The 21,755-nt window shown below is 41.2% G+C and overlaps 1 protein-coding gene across 1 annotated transcript in view; it reads left to right on the top strand.

The window, feature by feature from the left end:
• The window catches only part of unc5ca (unc-5 netrin receptor Ca), a 197,201-nt gene that overhangs the window by 138,516 nt on the left and 36,930 nt on the right, over positions 1-21,755 (top strand). Inside the window, exons 5-8 of the mRNA XM_061072126.1 lie at positions 8,475-8,655; positions 14,319-14,486; positions 14,779-14,943; positions 20,222-20,278. Of these exons, the coding sequence (XP_060928109.1) occupies positions 8,475-8,655; positions 14,319-14,486; positions 14,779-14,943; positions 20,222-20,278 (571 nt within the window). The remainder of the gene's footprint in view (positions 1-8,474; positions 8,656-14,318; positions 14,487-14,778; positions 14,944-20,221; positions 20,279-21,755) is intronic.

The raw sequence follows: 21,755 nt of genomic DNA on the forward strand, positions 1-21,755 counted from the left end.
CTTTCAGTGGAAATTAAAATAGATTAAACTTGCTCTAGATATATTTCTGGAAAGATACATATTAGTATGAGATGATTGTCAATGGCGGCCCAGTTATGTCACTGTGGTTAATTGGGTCTTTATGTCACTTCCCTGGATCTAGTTAATTAAGCTGTCAGAGTCTCTGAATTCCCATATTGGTATTTACACACATCGGAACTGACACACACACACACAACCACACACACACACACACACTCACGGCCCTTATTGTAACCTGCACAATCTGCCCAGTCTGCCCAGTCCTTGCATGTATTGTATTGGAGTGGTGTTGGTGGCTGTAGTAAATTCCCAGCAGCAGCAGTGGGCAGCAGGATCGTCCTAATCACCTCCCAAGTGAGGGCGCAGACAGAAACACCAGGACATATGGCCAATTAAGACAGGGATGTGAAATGGCACACATATACTGTAGGTGACAGAAAATCACACCTCACACAATTAATGCAATTCAATGACAAGGTTATTGTTAACAACTGTTCCTCGCAAAGGCAGAGACACTACAAAACAGGCTGGAAACAGATTTTCTCAGGGATGTAGTTCGTATTTTTTTTGTTTTGTTTCTTTTGTGTCTCATCTTATCCACTCGTCTCTTTGCACATTACCTCGTTGTCTGTCTGCCTGTCAGTGAGATGTCCTCATCACCTCAGCGTTGATTGGCTTCATTATTATATTCCTAAATCATGAGTTATTTAATGGCAACTCAAATGGAGACTGTTTGCCCAAGGCCTCTTTATGTTAGATGTTCCTATAACTTTTGAGCTAATCCTCCCTCAGAGATGACACCACTGGAATCATGCGTAAAGTTGTTGCGTCTATTTTGGAGTTAGAAATAAATATAAATAAAGAATGTATGTGTCTGTACCCTAAGAATAAAAATGCATCGGCTTGGAAGTGAAGTGAGAGTCATGACAGAGAGAAAACTAACACAAACACAGCTTTCAGGTTTGCTTCAAATTGTTTTGTCAAATCAGTGCTGGAACCACAATGCAACAAAACAACGGTTTAGTCCTGCATCAGACAAGCTTGAGTGGAAAAGTGGATTTTGAGCTGCAAACCTGGATGAGAAAATAATGAATGTTTCAGATGTCCTTGCAGATTTCTTTTTTTTATCACTTCAACACCATTTATTTTTGATTTGATGTTTAGTTTGGAGTTAGTCAGTGTAGTTAGGATTCTCTAGCTCCAATTTGGGAGAAACCAGGTTATAGGATTACCATTTTACATATTTTCCTTCATGTTGATGAGGTTTTAAACCCTCATTCTAATGATTGGACTAGAAATCAGAACCTTCCTAAACCACAGTGACCTGTGGTTTTATTTGAGTATTATTCAGTATCATCCGCAATACAGTCAGAGTCCAAATATCGACAATAAAAGACGAAAACAATATTCATTTCATTTGAGACATTTAGACGCTGATTTCACTTTAAGTGTTACATTCACTCGATACTGAGGGAAGCCATTTAAGACAAATTGTTTTTGTTTTTCCCGTCATGATGGTTACTCTCCTGTAATTGTCTGAAACAACAAAATCCTTTTTGTTTATCTTATCACAATGAGCTAATTGTTTTGTCTAATATCAATGTGCACCCCCCCCCACACACACACGCATATACTATCTCCACCATATTCGTGTGCGCTGTTTGATTAAATTTCTATTAGCTCTCCTCGATTGAGTTTGAAGATTGTTGATTAGCCAGTAATAGCCTTTGTTACTGCACTAATGAATAGCTTGATTACTATTCTTATTAGCTACACATCAGGAGGTGGGTGATGTGTGTGTGTGTGTGTGTGTGTGTGTGTGTGTGTGTGTGTGTGTGTGTGTGTGTGTGTGTGTGTGTGTGTGTGTGTGTGTGTGTGTGTGTGTGTGTGTGTGTGTGTGTGTGTGTGTGGCATCTACTGCTATTATTGTCTGATAAACACACGCCGACAGTTATAACCAATCGTCTGGGTTTGTGCCAAGAAAGCTGATGGCAGCAGAAGAGAAAGATAGATGGTGGGCTCTGCCAACGCTCATCCCTCATCCTCTTTCTCTCCCTCACTTTGTCTGTGACGATGCCTCTCAATATGTTTTCTCCCACCTGCTCTCTGTTTCTCCTGCCTACTGTCACTCAACTATTGTCCTCCTCATAATTCCTCCATCCCCTCCTTTGCTTTCCGCTTACCCTCCCTCATCTGCGCTTCTCTCTATCTGGTTGTTTCTTGCCTTTGTTCTTCAATGTCCTCCTCATCTTCCTTCTTGTTTATCTCTCCTCCGGTTTATTTTTCTGCTGGCTCGACTGACCGGGCTCTTGAGAATTGGGTTGGCATTTTGTGTATTTGTGTGTGTGTGTGTGTGTGTGCACCTTTATTAACTTGTCTATGTGAACATAAAAGTGCGTGTGTGAGAGTTTGATAATGGAAACAAGCGTGCCAATTACAGTGATGGTTCTCTGGGTGCCAGTCAGAGCCCATCATAATGAGTGTGGCACATCTGGCCGTGGACTATATGCATATGTGTATCTGATTGTGGGTGGTGGTAGAGGGGGCAGGGGGGGGGCGTGTGCAAGAGAGTGCTATGATTGGGAAAAGACAGCGGGACAGTGTTTAAGTTGGAATTATCCTCCTCTAGAAGATGCACCTCTGTGATTCTATAGGAACCAGTGTGTCAGGCCAGTAGATTGGATAATTCAGCCCTGAGTGGGAGGCAGATTGGAATGGGAAATGAAAAAGTAGATGTCATACAAGCTGTACATATCTAGACATAAATGAAACAATAGACCCTGCTGCACGTTTACCAAAGACGATTCCAGGAATCTCAGCTTTAGTGTTGGACTCTGGGTGTGAGGTTATAAGAAGATAGAAAAGAATATAATAAAATTGGAAAGCCTTAATTGTCATTGTATTGAAAAAAAATACAAAAAAACTTGCTTCTTCTAGTTGGTGCATAAAAGTAAAAGTGAAGACAACACATTTCTCACATATCAGAGTTAAAACAAAAACATAATACAATACATATACAGTCCTATATAGCTGTTTTTAGCAAATAATATAAGGTTTATGTTCCATTTAATATTTTTTAGGGTATTCAAAGCACCAAGATTGGGAAAGACTAGTCGTGAATAAAGTCAATTATTGTCTGAAACACAGGACACACCATTTTTAAATAAATATCATTTAGCTTGAACTTATCCAAAACATTTGTCAAAGAACTTGAACAAAACAGCCAACAATGATTTTTCCCTTAAAACGTATTTGACAAAAAAATTGTCGATCAATATAATTTCTCAGGGACATGGTCACGTAGATATTAAATATCAGAGGAGACAACTTCACTCCTACAAGTCGGGATTCAGTCTTTTTATTTTGAGTTAGGTGATTCAGCATCTCATCACCGCTTCCCTTCTAGGCTAATTCCTCAGGATGATTCATAGACAGCTGTGCCAGGTTGACTCATACAACACAAATAACTGCGATTTCAACAGAACTAAAAATGTACAGAACATTTTTTTGATAAACAATAGAATTGGCCCCATGTTGTCCTTTGATTCAAAGAGATTCTGCATTCATTTCTCTGTCCTTGCGTGTCTTGATCGCCCCTCCACAACCGGAGCCTCAGCTTGCCGTGCAATTTAGCGACAGAGCTTTTGGGTGTGGGCAGTGTGGGGCTGGGATTATTAAAATCTGGACAGACACATGGTGCACACTCAGTCTCCGCCCACACCAAGGTAGAGTAATCACTCTGAGAGCCCTTTAACCCACTCATCCATGTCCTTATAGGAATCCAGATAATATAGCTAATCAAGGGGATAATCCTTAGTGACGAACAAATTAACACTTCAGTGATTTACAGGTTCTGACACACACACACACACACACACACACACACACACACACACACACACACACACACACACACACACACACACTACAGCTACATTTCCTTGTATTCATTTGATTGCAGAATCAGATTTTATTACTCTATCTCTTGTTCCCTGGCGCTCTCGTTGTGTATCTGTGTGTTTTTTGCCCCCTGCTATACTTTGAAAAATTAATGTTGTGATTCGGTGGCAGATTCTATCCAAAGACAACGTTATCGACTCCCATATGAGACCCTTTGTAGCGACTCTACAAAGCATGTCATATTTTAGCATTTGTCATAGATATTGCTTTGTTATCTCACTTCTTGCTCTGTGGTCTGCCATTTGTTTTGCTTTTGCAAGATTCATACCGTGTTTCTCTTTGTGACACAGTGTGACTATGATGTTCCTGCTCTCACAAGCAGATATACAGCGACGCTTTTGTGTTTCAAAACATTTTGTGCTGCTCGCCAGTGCAACACAAGGGGAGTGTATATCTCTATATCTTGGCCTACTTTTATCTTGCACAGCATGCTACAGAGCTTTTGTTCCACTGCCAAAGGAAGATGCATATCTCAATAGATTGTGCAATACATCACGCTCTTTAATGCGGCTTTGATATTACACAGCATGAGATAGGACATTGGTTCTGAAGTTGCGACAAAGACAACATATGGCTGCATCTACATATTTGACGTCATCACTAACCGCTTTGATTTAATATTCAATCACTTAAAAGGAAGCACATTATTAACTACTATAGAAACACAAATCTGCTTTAGTATGAAGGGGCAAAAGGATTCAGACTATACCTGTAGCCAATTAGTGTGTCTGTCAAGCAGAGAGAAATGAAAGTGCGTTTGTAATTGATAAGATGAAGCACTTTTCGCTTTGAAAAGAAAGTGTTTTGATTTCTTTGTCTAAAAAGAAAAAAGAGTGGACTCCTCTTGAACCCCCTTAAAAGCTGGTGTGTGTGTGTGTGTGTGTGTGTGTGTGTGTGTGTGTGTGTGTGTGTGTGTGTGCGTGCGTGTGTCTCGTGTTGTATAGGAGGTAATGCAAAAGAGGCGGGTGACATGGGGGTGAGAGTTAAAATAACAAATACATATTCTCCCCTGGGGTTGGCTTGATCCAATCTCTTCCATTGTCACACACACACACACACACACACACACACACACACACACACACACACACACACACACACACACACACACACACACACATACACGCACACAGACACACACATAAGCACAGACACACACGGGCGCGCACAGTTGCACCAGCTGTGGCTAATGATGCGGTGGCAGTGATAGTATAACCACCACATGTGGTCTCTTTGTCTGAGTCCAGCAGAACACACACATCAGTCTCACATGCTCCAACCTTCAGACACCATCACCGACTGCAGCTATTCTCAGTGCATCGTCACACAAGAGCCAGCTGCTACAAATGAATACGCTGACAGTGAAGGTTTGGATTAGCATTATTTTATTTTGACAGGAAAATAGTCTTATCTGGCTTTTCGCTACTCTAAGAACCGTTACTTGATAGATTCTTCCTGTTTTTGGCGATTGCTGAGGTGATATTTGGTTTTATTTCCAAATGCCAAATACTTGCTTTTGTTGCTGTGGTTGAAAGGCTTTTTAACACCAAAGCTGCCAAAGCGAGCAGCTGTAGAAAGTGTTGGAGTAAGCAGGTTGTAAGCAGGAGGTTCCCCAGGTTAATTAGAAATTGACTTCAAATTGCTTTTTTCAAGAGAATGCAGACATGTTGGTCTTCACTGCTGTTGGTGATTGACAGTAAATAAATGGTGTTTGGAGGAAACTAGGAAGGAAAGTAAACTTTGTAATTTTAAGCATTAAATTAAGTGTAAAACAATTAGGACTATTGATGGAACCGTGTATCAGTGGGTGAATAGAGTTGATACGCATTTTTGGTCAATGATAGTTAATAATAATTATATTCTTCAGTCAAGTTGGTGTATTAGAGACAATGTACATCACATCTATACATACCATCTATTAAGCAACTTTTTAAATGTTGTTAAAATGTTAGCAGCCAAATGCAAATCACGCTCTGGTATTTCCCAATGTTTGCACAAACTGTGCCACAGTATTCTGTGATGAATGAATAGATAAAAGTCTTTTGGCTTGTGTAACAACGCTTGTTTACACACAATGTGTGTGATTATTTGGAGAGAAGCTAGGATTCAAACCATCAAAGTAAACAGGAACTAGTTTGTCCCTCTCTCTCTTTTTTTAAATCTCCATCAGATGAAACACCATTTGTTTTCTATTTGTATTACCTTTTTTAACAAGCATACAACACTTACTCTTCAAGCTTTTCAAACTTTCAAGAGTGCACTTGAAACAGTAAAAAATGTAAGGGCCTATACTTACTAAAAAAAATATTGATAATGATACTTAGTATCAATAACAGCCTCTAGTTTACTGCAGTTACTCCACTCCAAATAAAACTGAAAATGCTTCTGTGCATGAAAGCTGTTTTTTTTATTGAATAGGATATACACTATGAATGTATTTTCTTATGTCAACCAGCCATCCATCATCTTTATTGCTTATCCTTTGAGGCTTGTCATTGGGTGTGAGGCGGAGTAGTCTATGAACATGTCAGCAAATCACATGCGTACACTAATGTGACAAACAACCATTCACACATTAGAGTAGTCAATTCACTGTAGAAAGAAAGCTGAAGAAAACTGTTGATAGTGAGAGAAAGACCAACATTATATAATCATATGAGATATGGAATGAGATAAGATAAGATAAGATAAGATCAGATAAGATGTTCCTTTATTGATCCTCTGTAGAGGAAATACGAAATTGACACAGCAGCGCAAAGAAAGCAAGAGTGCAAGGGGAAAATATATTAAAACGATAAAAATACAAATAGAAACAGAATATATAAGAAAGAAACATAAATAATATCTACAATACAAGGCTGTTTTACAAATACACAATACAAGAATAAAAGATGTGAAATTGTGCAATTTGTCCAAAATTACCTTTAATATACAACATACAGTATGTGTAGTGTTTATTCAATAAAGTAGACGAATAAAAAAATTCTAAAAACAATGTTCCAGTAAGAAGAAATATTCCCGGGACTCTTGTGCTGTGCTCTCTTATCTTTGTCCGTCTGAATCCGGTTTATAACTTTATTTATTCTCATCACAACACATTTCAACTTTGTATTCATGCTCGTATTCCAACAAAGAGCTTTGTCATTCTTCTGTGCGATCACAGCTCGGCTTATTTACCATGTTGTTGTTTCTTCACAGCCTCACACACATTGCATTTATTTTTCTTTGGGTGAAAGTACCTACACAATTTTCTAAGTCTGCGTGGCAATGATGTCTTTCATATAAGATGTTGTTGTTTGTTTGTCTTTTTGTTTTTTTCTCTCGTATAACCTTTACTTTGTGATAGAAACGGAAAGGTCAAACGGCGTCTGACTCATGATTGAGAATTCAGAGCTACAGTAAAAACCTTTTCGCCCACAATGCACTTCCAGAGTCTGTACAGATCCGGTAGAGAAGCAGGTGGTATAACCGCGGGAGAAGAGTGACAGCCGAGCTTTGCCGCGGCAGTAGACTGAAGAATAAGTCTGTGTTTTCCTCTTTGATACATCTGAGATTTCCATTTCCTAATGCGAAGGGAGGAGGGAATTAAACAACGCGGCTCAGACATTTATGTGCCTGCCATAAAGCTCGGACATGTTGAATTTATGAGGGTTTGGACCAGTAAATACAGCACTCAGGAAATGTGATTAGGCCCATAAATAGGGCAGTTCCCCCACTGGCCTACCCTTCACCCAAACTATCTCACAAAATAGGACACTTTCCTTTCTACACTGCCCCCCCCAACCACCACCAGATTTCTCACTGTAGATAAACATCTTCGTGTAGCGTCATCATTCATGAGCACTGTTGTTATTATTATCATTATTATTATTACATCCTACCCCATCATTTATTTTCCCGGAATTGTGTGATCTACAATCTCAAAGATTTACTATGTGAGAATAATTTCCACGAGAGCTTGTTGGTTACCTACAGGATGAACCATTGGGGAGGACTAGATAGTCTCAGAGTCACTACAGAGTCGTCAATCCGTCACATATATATGTTGTTCTTTATGTGTACGAATTCTCAAATGTGACATTTCCATCAAGCTTCTGTGTCGAACCATTAAAGAACAAGATTACCACAGCATTTTATAAATCCTCCCATCCCACCTTCATTTAATCTGGAAAGGTTGGAAAGACAAGATTATACCAATACCAATACTTTACAGAACTGTAATTATCTTCCTTTGCTTCATTTACTCTCACACTTGGGTTGTTTAAGACAAACATCAAATTTTATTTTCCCCCGCCCTATTCTTCTTTTTCAGCCATTACTCTGAGGGTGGATTAGTTGTGAAAACAAGATTATAATATTGATTTTATCATTAGCCCTTTTTCCCTTGTAATTAATGACATCATGCTCAAATGCACACAGTGTATTTTATTCTTCAATTTGACACATATTGTATATTTACGGTGCCCTTGTTTTCTCCGCTCATTGTTTTCCAGGTGGAGTGGTTGAAGAACGAGGAGATCATCGACCCTGCGGAGGACAGAAACTTCTACTTCACCATCGACCACAACCTGATCATCAAACAGGCGCGGCTCTCCGACACCGCCAACTACACGTGTGTGGCTAAGAACATAGTGGCGAAGAGAAGAAGCACGACGGCGACCGTTATCGTTTACGGTAAGTTGCGTGCTTGTGTCCTTGTGTGTGTGAAGAAGACACACAACTACAGACCTTTCTACTTAAAGCTTTAATTAAACTCATTTATCTGAAGTGTATGTGAGTTTTACCAATCTGACACTTTTTTTTATTGCGAGCTGCAGTTACCCAACACTATGAGCCAAGCCAGCACCCATCTGCCACATGAAATTAGCTCTACTGCCATGCCAACACACGCTCTTCTGCGATTGGCCCGATATTCCCACATCACCCTTAACCCCATCCAATTAAAACCCACCAATTGCACCTTCAGGTTGAAATGAAAGACTCTGGCTTTCCAAGCGTCTGCACTTTGAGCGGCCACCAAATGAGTTTTGCGACATATGGCAAGAGAACATCTGTGAAAATACGGATTTGAAGAGGTTCTGCTCTGAAGGGTATTGGCTTGTTTTTCGATCCAAGCCCCTCCTGTTAATAAAAAGCCTGTGAAGAAAAAGGTTTTTTGCCAGGAGGGAAAAACGCCTCATATGACTCGCTTTCTGATTTTTTTTTTATTCTTCATTTTACCAAATACCAGCGCGACATGAGGGGATAGGAAACATTTTGAGGAGAAACAATATATAAGGAAAACGCACAACATCACTGTTGTGCAATAGGAGTAGACTTGACGTTGGCTAATTATTAATAATCATGAAATAGGATTATTAAAATAATAAAAATTATCTATCAAAAATAATTAAATTATTAATTGAAGATGATCAGTAATCAAATAACAATAAAACCACTAATGAGAAAATAGGAATTATCAATTAGAAAGTACAAGCTGTCAATTAACAATGATAAGGTTATCAACCAAGAATAATGAAAATAATTAGTCTAAAACAATAAAATTATCAATTTAAGAATAATACTATCTATATTAATAATTGAGAAAGGGGGGCACCACCCTGGTTACCAGGGACCAACGATGTCAAGCTATAATTATCAGTCTCATAATGATAAATGTCAAATTAATAATGTCAATATTTTAATATTAACGATTACTTAATAAACAGTGAAGGCTTCTAAGTTCGAGCACAGGCGATCATAATCCAGCTGCAATCACATACATATGCACAAATAATCACAGACTACAGATACTTTAATTACAAAAGTATTTATTAAAAAGGGGAAATAAAGTTATAATGTTATTCAATGATTTATCATTTTAACAAGCTCCAATATTTCAAAGGTAAACACAGCAGCAGCACTTATCACAATTCAGAAAATACATGGACAACCTGCGGTCTACCTATGTATGTCTGTCTCTATGTGTGTGTGTGTGTCTGTGTCAAAGTGTCTCTCTGTGTGTGTGTGTCTATGTGTGTGTGTGTGAAATAAAGTTAGTGTTATTTAATGATTCATCATCTTAACAAACTCCCATATTTCAAAGATAACAACAGCAGCTTATCACAATTTAGAACACGCATGTAACCTCTGGTCCATCTATGTGTCTCTTTGTGTGTGTGTGTCTGTCTGTGTCTATCAATGTGTGTGTGTGTGTGTGTGTGTGTGTGTGTGTGTGTGTGTGTGTGTGTGTGCGAGAGAGAGAAAAAGAAGGGGGGTGGCGATGACGCGTAGTGACATCACATCTAAGATGGAGGCCGATCATGATTCGTGGAATCAAGGCCTAAAAACTCTCAAAATGGCGGATTGACTACAAAGCAAGATGGCGGAGCCGTTATGAATTTAGAGCCAGGATGGGAGGAGAGAGAGAGCGGAGGCGTGGCAATAATAGACTCAAAATGGTGGGTTAACTTGCGTTATTCAAGATGGAGTCTATGTTAATGACACCATGTGGCCGGAGCGCACACTGGTGGTCGTCACATGAATTACACAAAGGAAATTTTAGACAAAGAGAATTCTTATCTCTGCTTGGCTTTGGGGCCGAATGGTTTCCAGATGTGTTCAGCCTCTCTAAGCATAGATTTAACTATGTGACATGACCTGTATTATAAATACAGGTCAGAAGTGTGTATAGGTCGGTTTAGAAGGAGAGAGAGAGAGAGAGAGAGAGAGAAAACATGAGAAAAACATGTAAGGAGAGTTCAAAGAAGCTCTTAAAAATACACCTGAGATGAGTTAACAGTGATTCACCCCTCAGCCCTCAAGCGAGCGTTGTGGGCCGAGGTTCTGATCGGTGAAATCACTGCAGACTCACACAGACGTTAACAGTGCGGGCGGAGGCGCTTCTCGCGGCCCTATTTACTGCAACACAAAACATTGCGATCCAACCGGAAACCGGAAGTAGCGGCTCGGAGTAGTGGCCGGCTAAAACAATGGAACACGGAAGTTCCATCAACAAAATACACTCAAGTATTAAATCAACACGCTACATATTAAAACTAACATCTGCCCAGACAACATAAGCCTCTTACTGTGACCGTGATTTTGTGGGTTGCATGCGACTTGGCGCGAATCCCCGGAGGTTCAGTGAATCGCTTGAAGTTTCTCAGACGGGCTCTCGTGAGCACCGCAGCTGGGCCGGAGCCGATCCGTTGTGCTCCGTGGCGAGATGAGGTTTCGTCTTCTTCTGCAGCAGCGGAGATCGTGCTGCCTCACAGGGACGTTCGGCTGCTTGTAGCCGTTGTAGATCGTGTGGAAAAAAGAAAAAGTAAAGTCTATGGAAGGGTGGGAGTCCGTCCAGCGGGGCACTTCCTGTTTCGATGTCTAATCGCCTCCTTAGTTACTGAGTCGTGTGGTTAGACCTCTTGAGGTCAGAAAACAACTTGAGCAGCGTGGAAAAGAGGAGTACAAAGAAAGTCTCTTAAAAATACCGAGTTAACTAGTAGAACCCCGGAGGGGTTCTGTTGTTGCTTGGGCATCTGAGTGAAGAGAGGGAGAAGTCTGTGAGTTCAGCCCTTTTAAGTCATGTCTCAGGTGACTCCCCCCTGGGAGGAGGGGTCAGGGGTCAGTGTGGCCCTCCAGCCAATTGAGTTGTCAGGATTTGGCCCCCAGGGGCGGGCTTACCGTGGGGGACCAGGACGTGATCTTTTGCCACATGGAGATAAGGGTCCATGCTGGGTTTTTAAATGTAAGGGGTTACCCGAGCCTGGCCTAAGGTTTTACGACCCTTTGTTCTAAGTCGGATCACTGGGCCTTGCCCAACATCACACACACAAACAGTGTTTCTCTCAAATATAACACGGGCTCTATTCACTGGGAGGAGTGTTTCAATCAAAAGTAACGGTGCGTGTGTGCGTGTTGGATACACACGGCGAGAGATGGAGTGGTTTGACACTGATGTATCCTCACAGAAATAGATTGTTCAATCTTCTCAGCTGCACAGCGGCCTGGCTGACACCGTTGACAAGGTGAAATAGTAGCGGAGGAAGAAAAAAAAACAACAGAGGAACATATGGGGGGGGGGAATGGAGCAGCTATAGATGGAATGAAGACAGGTGAGGAGGAAGGAAAGGCAGATGGGAAGGAAAAGTAGGACAAAAAGTAACTGTTTCTGAATTTCCTGGAGGATGATTCATTTCTAATTGGCTACTGGGAAAGAAGCAGAGTGGGCACTGTCCACTGGGCTGAGACAGAAGCAGCGGCAGAGGAACATCATCCCACTACACCTCTGCACATGTCAACTCTCTCTGGATGTCCGTGTGACTCATTCTAACTTTATTCCTGGTTCCTCCCTTTCCGTCTCATCTCCCCTCGCCATTGTCTGCACTAACTCTACCATGTTTTTTCACTCATGAAAAGCGCTGATAATACAAATTCAAGTCAAATGTGACAGAATGCAGGAGCATCTCTCAGAGGTGCCGACACGACTTAAGGCCAATTTATGCCTCTCCGTTTTTTCTATTACGGACAGATAAGACCGCCCTATCCGTCGTGAAACGTCCACTCCGAGGGCGTCTGACAGCTTTTCGTACACGTCTGATTTTTCTAACTATCCGTCTTCATGTTGGAGACCCGACGGACCGCTCTTGGCTGTGATTGGTCCGCGAACGACATCATTTCCGTATGACGTCATTTCCGTATTTCCGGACCTCAAACTTCCTGTTTACATGTAGCAACAAACACGAACACAACTATGATTCTACGATTAATGTGACGTGTGTGTTAAGCCAGCGGAGTTGTCCGGCTGACGGTGGCTCGTTAGAGCACTGAGGGCATGTGTGCACGGTCACATACGGTTATAACGAGCTTTCAAAATGGCGCTAGCAGGCTAGGCTAGCGGGCTAGGCTAGCCACCATGCTAACTGCGGTGGTAACAGTGCAAGAACCCGCCGTCACGACTTTAATTCCACTTCTATCATGACACTGTTTCTATATTACCGTCAGGTTAGAAGCAAACACTGGATAGTAGTAGTTAGTGTCGGGAGTCCCTGCTGACTGTGTGTGGAAGCTGGGGGGAGCTAGGTCCGTGTAGCTTCTAGCTACATGTAGCCTCAAGCAGATTCAAGCTGTGGAATCAGCAACACAGTTCGGAAACAAGACCGGAGAACCGCTGCGCTAAGAAACTATAACATCAGCATCTTGACCCGCTGGGTGTCACTTTATTTAGTTCTGTTAGTTGCCATGGTTCAGTGTGTGGGACGCAAGCTAACATGTCAACAGAGACACGTGGACTTCTTCTTCCCAAATGGGGTAGGCTTCTCTGAGCTCGTCTTCCGTTGCGCCACCTATGGGTTTGGCGGTGAATTTTTTCCGGACGTAGACTGACGGAGAATTAAAAATCAAAAAGACTCTTTGTCTCCCGCTGAGACCTCTCCGAGAAACGGACACGTAGTAGTATATAAGAGCCTTAAAACAAACAGACTACAAAGCCTGACACCCCTGCTTTGGCTGTTGAGGATTCAGAAATCTCAGAAACTGTGTTCTTTTTTTATTTTATAATATTTGTTTTTTTTCCCTCCCTGTGCGCTCAACAACAAGGGGAAACAATTTTCCAGCCGAATGACAGTTTAACTGTCGGTTACACAACTTAATGTTTCTGCATATGCGTGTCAGTCTGTGTCTTCTATTAGTGAGTGTGTTCACAGCAGGGGGAATTTGTGCAACAGCAGCAGCAGTGTAATCGAACAATTGCACAAGGCTGTGTGTGTGTGTGTGTGTGTGTGTGTGTGTGTGTGTGTGTGTGTGTGTGTGTGTGTGTGTGTGTGTGTGTGTGTGTGTGTGTGTGTGTGTGTGTGTGTGTGTGTGTGTGTGTGTCCTGAGGGATTTATATTTGTATATATCCGCTGCAGTTTGTTGTGTGGTTCAGTTAAAAATGCTTTATTGGTCCCAAAACGAGCAATTTTCCTTCACAAATACACGACAGTCTAAAAATACAGTACATCAACATCATTCCACACCATAAACGCACATTATGTCAAAGTGCATTAAGCAATTGAAAATGGTCATATCTTTGTATTACTGCTCGTTATGTCTAAAGTGTAATTGCAGGAAAATCTCAAATGTATTCCTGATGGCTGTAGATTGAATTAGTCATAGAGGATATGTGGAGGTCATTGGTTATATCATTAACCCTTTTCAGAGCTTTGTGGCAGATCTGGAGGTCTTTTTTTTTTTTTTTCCCACCTGATATCTTTCTGCCTCAGGGACACACGGTTGAAAACACCTTTGTATGTGTGGCATCTCACATACGGTGGCTGATGGTCAATGCACTTCACTGACTGATCTGTTTCTTTCTTCAGTGAACGGTGGGTGGTCGACGTGGACGGAGTGGTCAGTGTGTAACAGCCGTTGCGGTCGAGGCTTCCAGAAACGGACCCGGAGCTGCACCAATCCGGCCCCTCTCAACGGCGGGATGCCCTGTGAGGGACAGGCCATCCAGAAACTGTCCTGCACCTCACTGTGCACCGGTAAATCTGTTCTATTCCAGCTGAACTCAATGCTACACGCCACTGTATTCACGCTACCATGCCCATATTATACTGAACTGCATCCACTTCTCCTTTGTGCTGGTTTGCTTTATGGCCACCGGTCTCTGCCTGTTTCCCTTTGTGCTCAGATTTCACGTCTATTTTCCGTCCTCTATATGCTACACGTCAGAGGGCTTTGGGGCAGAATGGAGGACATTATTCTTGGCCTCATCTTTTTCACATGCCGTGTCTCATCTTGTGCTTCCTATTCCCTTGGCTCTTCTCCCTCCAGTGGACGGTGTGTGGACCGAATGGAGTAAGTGGTCAGCCTGTGGGACAGAGTGCACCCAGTGGATGAGGAGGGAGTGCAACAACCCAGCCCCGAAGAACGGAGGGAAGGACTGCGACGGGCTAGTGCTCCTGTCCCAGAACTGCACCGACGGACTCTGTATGCAAAGTGAGTTGACAGTAATGGTTCTCTCAGAGACTAGGCATTGACAGGTCTCTTGTATATATATTGAATTTGTGTCATACGTTGTCTAACCGTGAAAATGAGCAAGCCAGTTTGAACCAACGGGTTGCTGTGTCTGCTCCACGTGATATTTGACCTTATATGAGGCAGTTATTGGGCTGGTGAGTGAAGTGTAACAAAACAAGATTTAAACCATTTATAATCAATGAATCAATATTTTAAATTGTTTAAAAATATACAAATTAAAGCAGAGAACCTCTGGGTATAACAACACGTTCTTCACATTGATCCTTTCTGGCTGCATGTCAGGTCACAGTCAGGGTGAAGGAAACACACTGATTTCGCGTCATGTCGATTGTCAAGAGAATTAAATGGAAAGTGCTTTCCCAGAGGAATAGACAAACAATAAACACAAGTTGATGATCCTAGTTTGCAGGGACGCACTCAAAGTGATGAAAAAAGGCCAATCTCAAGAATCCTCACAGCTGAATACTGGATTGGTTTCAAGGACACTTTCAATACAAAATCAACAAAAAATAAAAATGTTAAAAACAATATTCAAATAGCAATAGCTTTCAAAAGAGCACATACCTCTGTCAAGGCCTCTTGAATTCACTCATCAAATTTGACTCATTTTGAAATATCACTCCCCTAAATGATCTTGATTTTTTTTCTGGTTAATAAGTGAAAATGTCCGTCAAGTTTGGAAATCGGTTGAGTAGTTTTTGTGTAAAGCTACAAGGTGATACTGATGAAATCAAAACCTCTCTGGTGAAACTGAAAAGCAAAGTTGATATCGGAAAATGACAAAGACACAAAAAGAAGTACAACATATTATCTGTGTCAATAATTCCATTTATGGCCTCGAGAAGTTGTTATTAAAATTTGAATAGCTCTTGGTAGGAAAAAGGTTCCTGACCTTGTCTTGAAGTTTAGTCCTCAATGATATTGTTCCTGAAGGTGTTACAATATGAGTCATGGCTTTTTTTTCTTTCTCAACTGGAGTGTGTGTATTTCCATCACTTGTGCAGCAGCAGAGTTCGACAGTTGCTTGGCGTCTTCCTCATTCCTCGCCTCTTTTTTTCTCTCCTCGTCTTCCCTCTGCTCCTCCCCTCCGCATCACCCTCCTCACCTTGCTCCCCTCTCCTCCTACAAACCTTGCTCTTTGCATTCAATCTCCTCTCCTCATTGCTATCTTTTCTTTTTCCTGACTCGTCGCCTCAGTCCCTCTGGTTTCATGCCTCACCTGCTCCTCATTCTTTTCTATAGCGATTCGCTCAGCGCCTTATATATCTCAAGTAAAAAAAAACCACCTGTTTTATATGGAAAACAGCAACAAAAAATGATATGAAACAATCATCCACAACCCCTTTACAATATCTAACACCAGAGAGAAGAGTGTGGTAATATTTGAAACCGCATGGAAAATGTGGGTTGAGTCCTAATGGCAGGAGTATAGTAGCAGCAGTTTTTCCAAGGTGGAGGCAATTATATTTGTTGACTTGTAGGAATAGTGCTTGTTTCTCCCTGCGCTCGGAGTAATTGGCAGACAAGCGTCTGACGTGAGGGGAGAGAGAGGCCGGTGGGAGAGAAGAGGAGCGAGAGCGTAACAGCCAAAATAAAGTAGTGCACATATAGACCTCTGCTTGTAATTATGTCGTCAATTCTCATTAGTCGTTCTTCTCACAGAACAAGTGGAACATGGAGGAAATGTTTCTTAGTCACAAGTTTGGTTCAGTGCTCAACATAATAAAAAATGATTTCTAGGAGAAATACATTTGGAATTGAAGATAAAACTGACCTGACCTGATGATTCAATACAAATGTAGATAGTCATTTACATGGATGGAAATAAAACTCCAAAGACTTCCAGTGACTCATCACGGATTTTCAAGCCTAAAATTCTGAACATGAGAATGGTTTTCTAGGCTGAAGCACGGCCATTGTTCCTCATAGTCACATCTTAGGACATTTTGGGGCTTCTGCCTTCATATTAATGTAAATTTCATTTTGTCCTTTCCCTACATGGATGGTCTCTTGAGATTAAAGTCTGTCAACCACACTCTGTGTATACTTGGTCATTTGATCCCAGGACATGCTGCTGGGCATATACATTATATGATACCCCTGATACTTGGATTAAAAAATACTTTACCTTACTTACTTTTCTTTAGAGTTGTAGCTTGTTGGAGATTTTCATATAGTAACTTTCAAAGACTGCTTATAACTATGCGTCTCAACTTCCTCCAACTATTCAGAGATGAAACCATAATATCCCACTGATACAAGCATATCTCACCAAAGTATTTATAACCAAACCTGCTGGAAAATGTAAGACGTAAGCATAGGTCAGTGTAATAAGATGTTTTGACCTAAAATTAAACAAATTAACAAGCACAGTTTATTACCTATACTGCAGCCTTTTGTAATCAATGTGGCATTTTTGGTTAAATCTAAATGAAACCGATTAGTCCCCCAGTCATGAATGAACACTGTATCTTATCAGGGAGCACAAAGCCTGACTCTGAGTGAACTGTTACTTGTGAGTGGGACTCTGCTGCCAGAGGGGAATAGATAGTGGAGGTGATTTAACAGATGACATGAGCAGTGGAATAATATAAAATAATCCCTTCAAAGCCTGTTCCCGTAGGCACATTATTGACATAACTTCCTGTATATGCAGAGCCCTGCCCTCTCCCAACACAGTGTATTATATAGCTCTGATCCATCAAAAGGATTCCCTGAGGCCTCGGAGGTAGGGCCACGGAATCTGGGATAAAACCCAGAGAGGTATAGATTTAGGCTCATTTCCCCTGAATGATTTTCTGTCTTTAAAATGACTCCACAGACTTGGCTTTATGTCAGCACTAATGTTTCAACTGCTTCCTGTAGCATTAACAGGAATCTGTGAACTGTGTGTGTGTGTGTGTGTTTGTCAAGAGTGTGTATATGCATACAGAGCATTCTATAAGAACAACTGTATCATATGTAAAGGCTTCATATGACTCCTGCATCATTCTTCCACGGTTGGACGATAGCTCTTTTAAAGTCCGCTCTGTACTCGAACCAATTGGCAGGTCATTTTACAGTTTCAAGCTGTTTGCCAACAGGGAAGCTCAAAATGTTTCCTCTTTAAGTGTAGAAAACAAACAGAAAACCTCAGATAAAGGTCCAAATTATTTGTTTTTGTCATTTTAAACAACAAAGTTGTAAATAAATAACATTTTAAAGAATGTGTAACAGTGATATCTGTTAAAGCTCATTTAAGCTGCCTTTATATACGAAAAAGATATTTGTCAGTTTCATACAATGTTTCCGTCATAACGCTCATCCTTATCTGTGTCCTTTACGTTGGCATGGTTGTTAAGCAATACCTCCACTAGACGGCAGCACTGAGATAAGAGTTTCTGACGAAAAAAAACAAACTTGATGACAGTGGAGGAGGTTGTGATGTTTGTCTGTAGTTTCTCACCAACTCACAAAATCTCTCATCAAAAAGTTGCACCATTGTTGAAATTTCTTCCTCGTGTCTTACGAACGTCTCCCCAGAACTGTTAGCTACACTGCCCCCCGGCGATTTCCAGTGGCCCTGCTCCATTTCATCAGCTTCATTTTTATCCACAAGCTTTCAGAAGACACAAGTACGGACACAGGGCTCGGTGCATTTCCAATTATGTAATGTTGAGTGTAGATGATAATAAGCCACTGTCGATGTGTAGTGGGGTTAATGTTTTAGATAGACCTCTATAATTGACTTTGTGCTGGAAAAGCACCACTCTACTCTCCACGTCTTTCTCCTTCTTTCACTCACCAGTATCTCACCTTTTTTTTCTCTAAAGTTGTCCTGTTAATTCCTGAGAGGAAGAAATCCATTTGAGCTCACACACTCTGCCCTGCATGTGTCTCCTCTTTTCTGTGTATATCTGAGAGTTGTATCTGTAATGTTTGTGTGTGTGCGTGCGTGCGTGTGTGTGTGTGTGTGTGTGTGTGTGTGTGTGTGTGTCTCACCTTTTTAGAGTTGTTTTTGATTGAAATATTTTGGCCTGTTGACATTTGTCTGACACATCGATCAGGATTCTTGGAACAGATTCACTCAGAGATTCACTGAGTCATCCTTGAGAGCACCACATTTCACTCAATAGCCACTCTCTCACTGTGTTGGTGTGAACATGTGCTACTAAAAAAAAAAACGACTTCCTGGGCAAACAAAATCCGCCGCGTGGTCCCTGGAACCACAGTAGTCACTGGAGAGAAACAGGCTGTTATGTAACAGTGTTTGTTGGATCGTACAAAAGATCAGCAGGTGCTGGAGAGCATCAAACCAGTTCTCCTCTTCCCATTTTAGTTTCTCCTCATTGTGGATTCAATTTGTTTTCAGCTCATTGTGCGTTTCGCCATTTTCCGCTCCCTTTTTTCTCAATGTTTTGTCCTCGCTGTGTAATCTTCTCCTTCCATAATACTTGCATTGGCTTTTACTGAATCAGTCATGCTCCATTTTTACTGCCGTCATGTTTCCATATTGTTTGAACAAATGTGTTATAATTAGAACATGATAAATCTTTGTCACGGGGTGCCGCCGCTCTTATCATCGCTCATTCAGACGTTTGGTCGATGCTATCATGTAAATACAGCCTCTTGCTTCATCCCTTTATGAAATACTTTTTTAAAATATGATAAAACAGTGGTGCAACATGCTAATTCACAGAGTGGACCTCGAAATTCATCCAAGCAATGTCGCCCGTTTCACCTTCAGCATCCAATCATGTGTGCAGCGTGTGTTTTTTTATTTGCACGTCACCCCACTTAACCCCATCAGTGTCCCTTCCTCTTTGGTGCCCAATCGGCGTGTGTCTTCTACCGTCAGCTGGTCTGGCAAGAAGCTTTTAAAGGCACCATGTTGCTGCATTGCCTTTATTAATTATACACCAGAATCTCAATTATTCATCAGTACATCAGCAGTTTATCTGTGTCCTAAACCTTCTCTCTGCCCTAAGTGGACCATTCAACATGACACAACAGCTACTGCCTTACAGACACTGAGGTTTCTAAATCCACATTTTTTTTATTTGGTATTAAGATGTGAAGTAAGTTATATGTAAAAAGTATATCTGGCACGGAGAAACCAACTTTGTCATGCCAATACATTTTGTTGTGTCCTGCCATGTCTGTCCCATTTTATTTGACGTTTGTTTGATTTTTGTTTTGTCCCTCTCCTTCCTTCCTCGCATCCATTCCATCATCCCCTTCCTCCCCCTGTCCTAAGGTTCATTGTTTCAGAAGTCCACTGAGTCCAAAGAAAAGAGTGGTTTGGGAATCCCATGTAAGTCGATGTTTTATGTTTTATCACCATCCATCCTTCTTTTGTCTTAACTCATCTTAGTGTTCCTTTCTTTTCATTTAGCGTTGACCTTTAGATCAGACTTTGTGTTTTGTTGATACTCTGCAGTTTCAGGTTTTTTATGATTTGTTTTCTTCATGTCAAATCTTTACATCTAGTGTTGATCAAACTAATGTCTTCAGACCTTGGCTTCACTAGTTTTTCATTCTGTTCTGAGACAAAGGAAGTCATGATTAGATGAATCCCTCGTACCTTTTCATCTTTTATATAAATATCATTTCAAGTTAATGTGTCTAAAGATTTAAACAGAAACCAAAGTTCAAGGTTTCCCTTCTTCCTTTCTGCTTAAACTTTGGAAAACAGAAAATAAAAACTGCAGCGGCATTTAGAGAGTGCGTGCATCCACCGAGGCCCGGCAGTCCCCTTATGAAACCACATTTAAATTTACTAGATCTGCGCCGAATTACACACGCTCATAAACTGCAGTCCCTAAATATGCTTGATGTTTTCCTTCAAGATGCATGAATTATTCTCTGAGAAATGTCGTAAGATGCCTTCGCACAGTGATAAGGAAAGTGAAGAAGAAACTCTGGATCCACACCAACATTTCGAGTAGTTTGCAGAATCCTGCTTATAACAAACAAACAAACACAGATGAAAACATAAACCCCTCCGTGGAGGTAATAATGTCACACACAGTTGCTAAGATATGAATTCATTCAAAAAAGAAATACCATATTTATCTGAAAATCCTGTCTCGCATATGCTGCTCAAACAACCAGTACATAATGGGAATCAGATCCAGCTCCAGAATGCACCGTGGTGGTGACAGATTCCTTTTAATGAACTTGATTCTCTCTCTCTCTCTCTCTCTCTTCCTGTGTGATGGCGGCGAATCGATTCAGCACCAGTTCACTCGATTCACAATTTGTTGCAGCTGTGGTCATTTTGGAGAGAAGCCAGGCGGCTTTGTGTCGTTGCCAAAACAGGCATTTTGCCTCAGTTCTCGACACTCGCTTTGTGTTTACAAGCACATTGTTTCACTCACATCTCATCACACTACCATCCAACAGTATGGATGCTGAACTGACTGAGAATTCAGTTCTACTGGTTTGACTCATTCGATGGAATTTGTCCCATTGGTCCGTCGCAAAAGCCTCATTCGTGAAAATGAAAAAAATGGACTGAAACGCCCCCGACCACCTGGTCCGGGCAGCGTGACTTCGACAGGTATGAAATAAAATCAATAAAACAGGGTGAGAAATCTTATTAAGGTATAAAAATATATTCAGCTGTAGCTCTTATCTTCCATCCGTCCATCCTGTCCTTCTCCTTCTCCTTCTCCTTCTCCTTCTCCTTCTCCTTCTCCTTCTCCTTCTCCTTCTCCTTCTCCTTCTCCTTCTCCTTCTCTGTCCATCTCTCACTGGTACTATTGGTTCCACATAGGGACATAATGAGA

Source organism: Limanda limanda, chromosome 5 (genome assembly GCF_963576545.1).
Source record: "Limanda limanda chromosome 5, fLimLim1.1, whole genome shotgun sequence".
NCBI classification, from domain to species: domain Eukaryota; kingdom Metazoa; phylum Chordata; class Actinopteri; order Pleuronectiformes; family Pleuronectidae; genus Limanda; species Limanda limanda.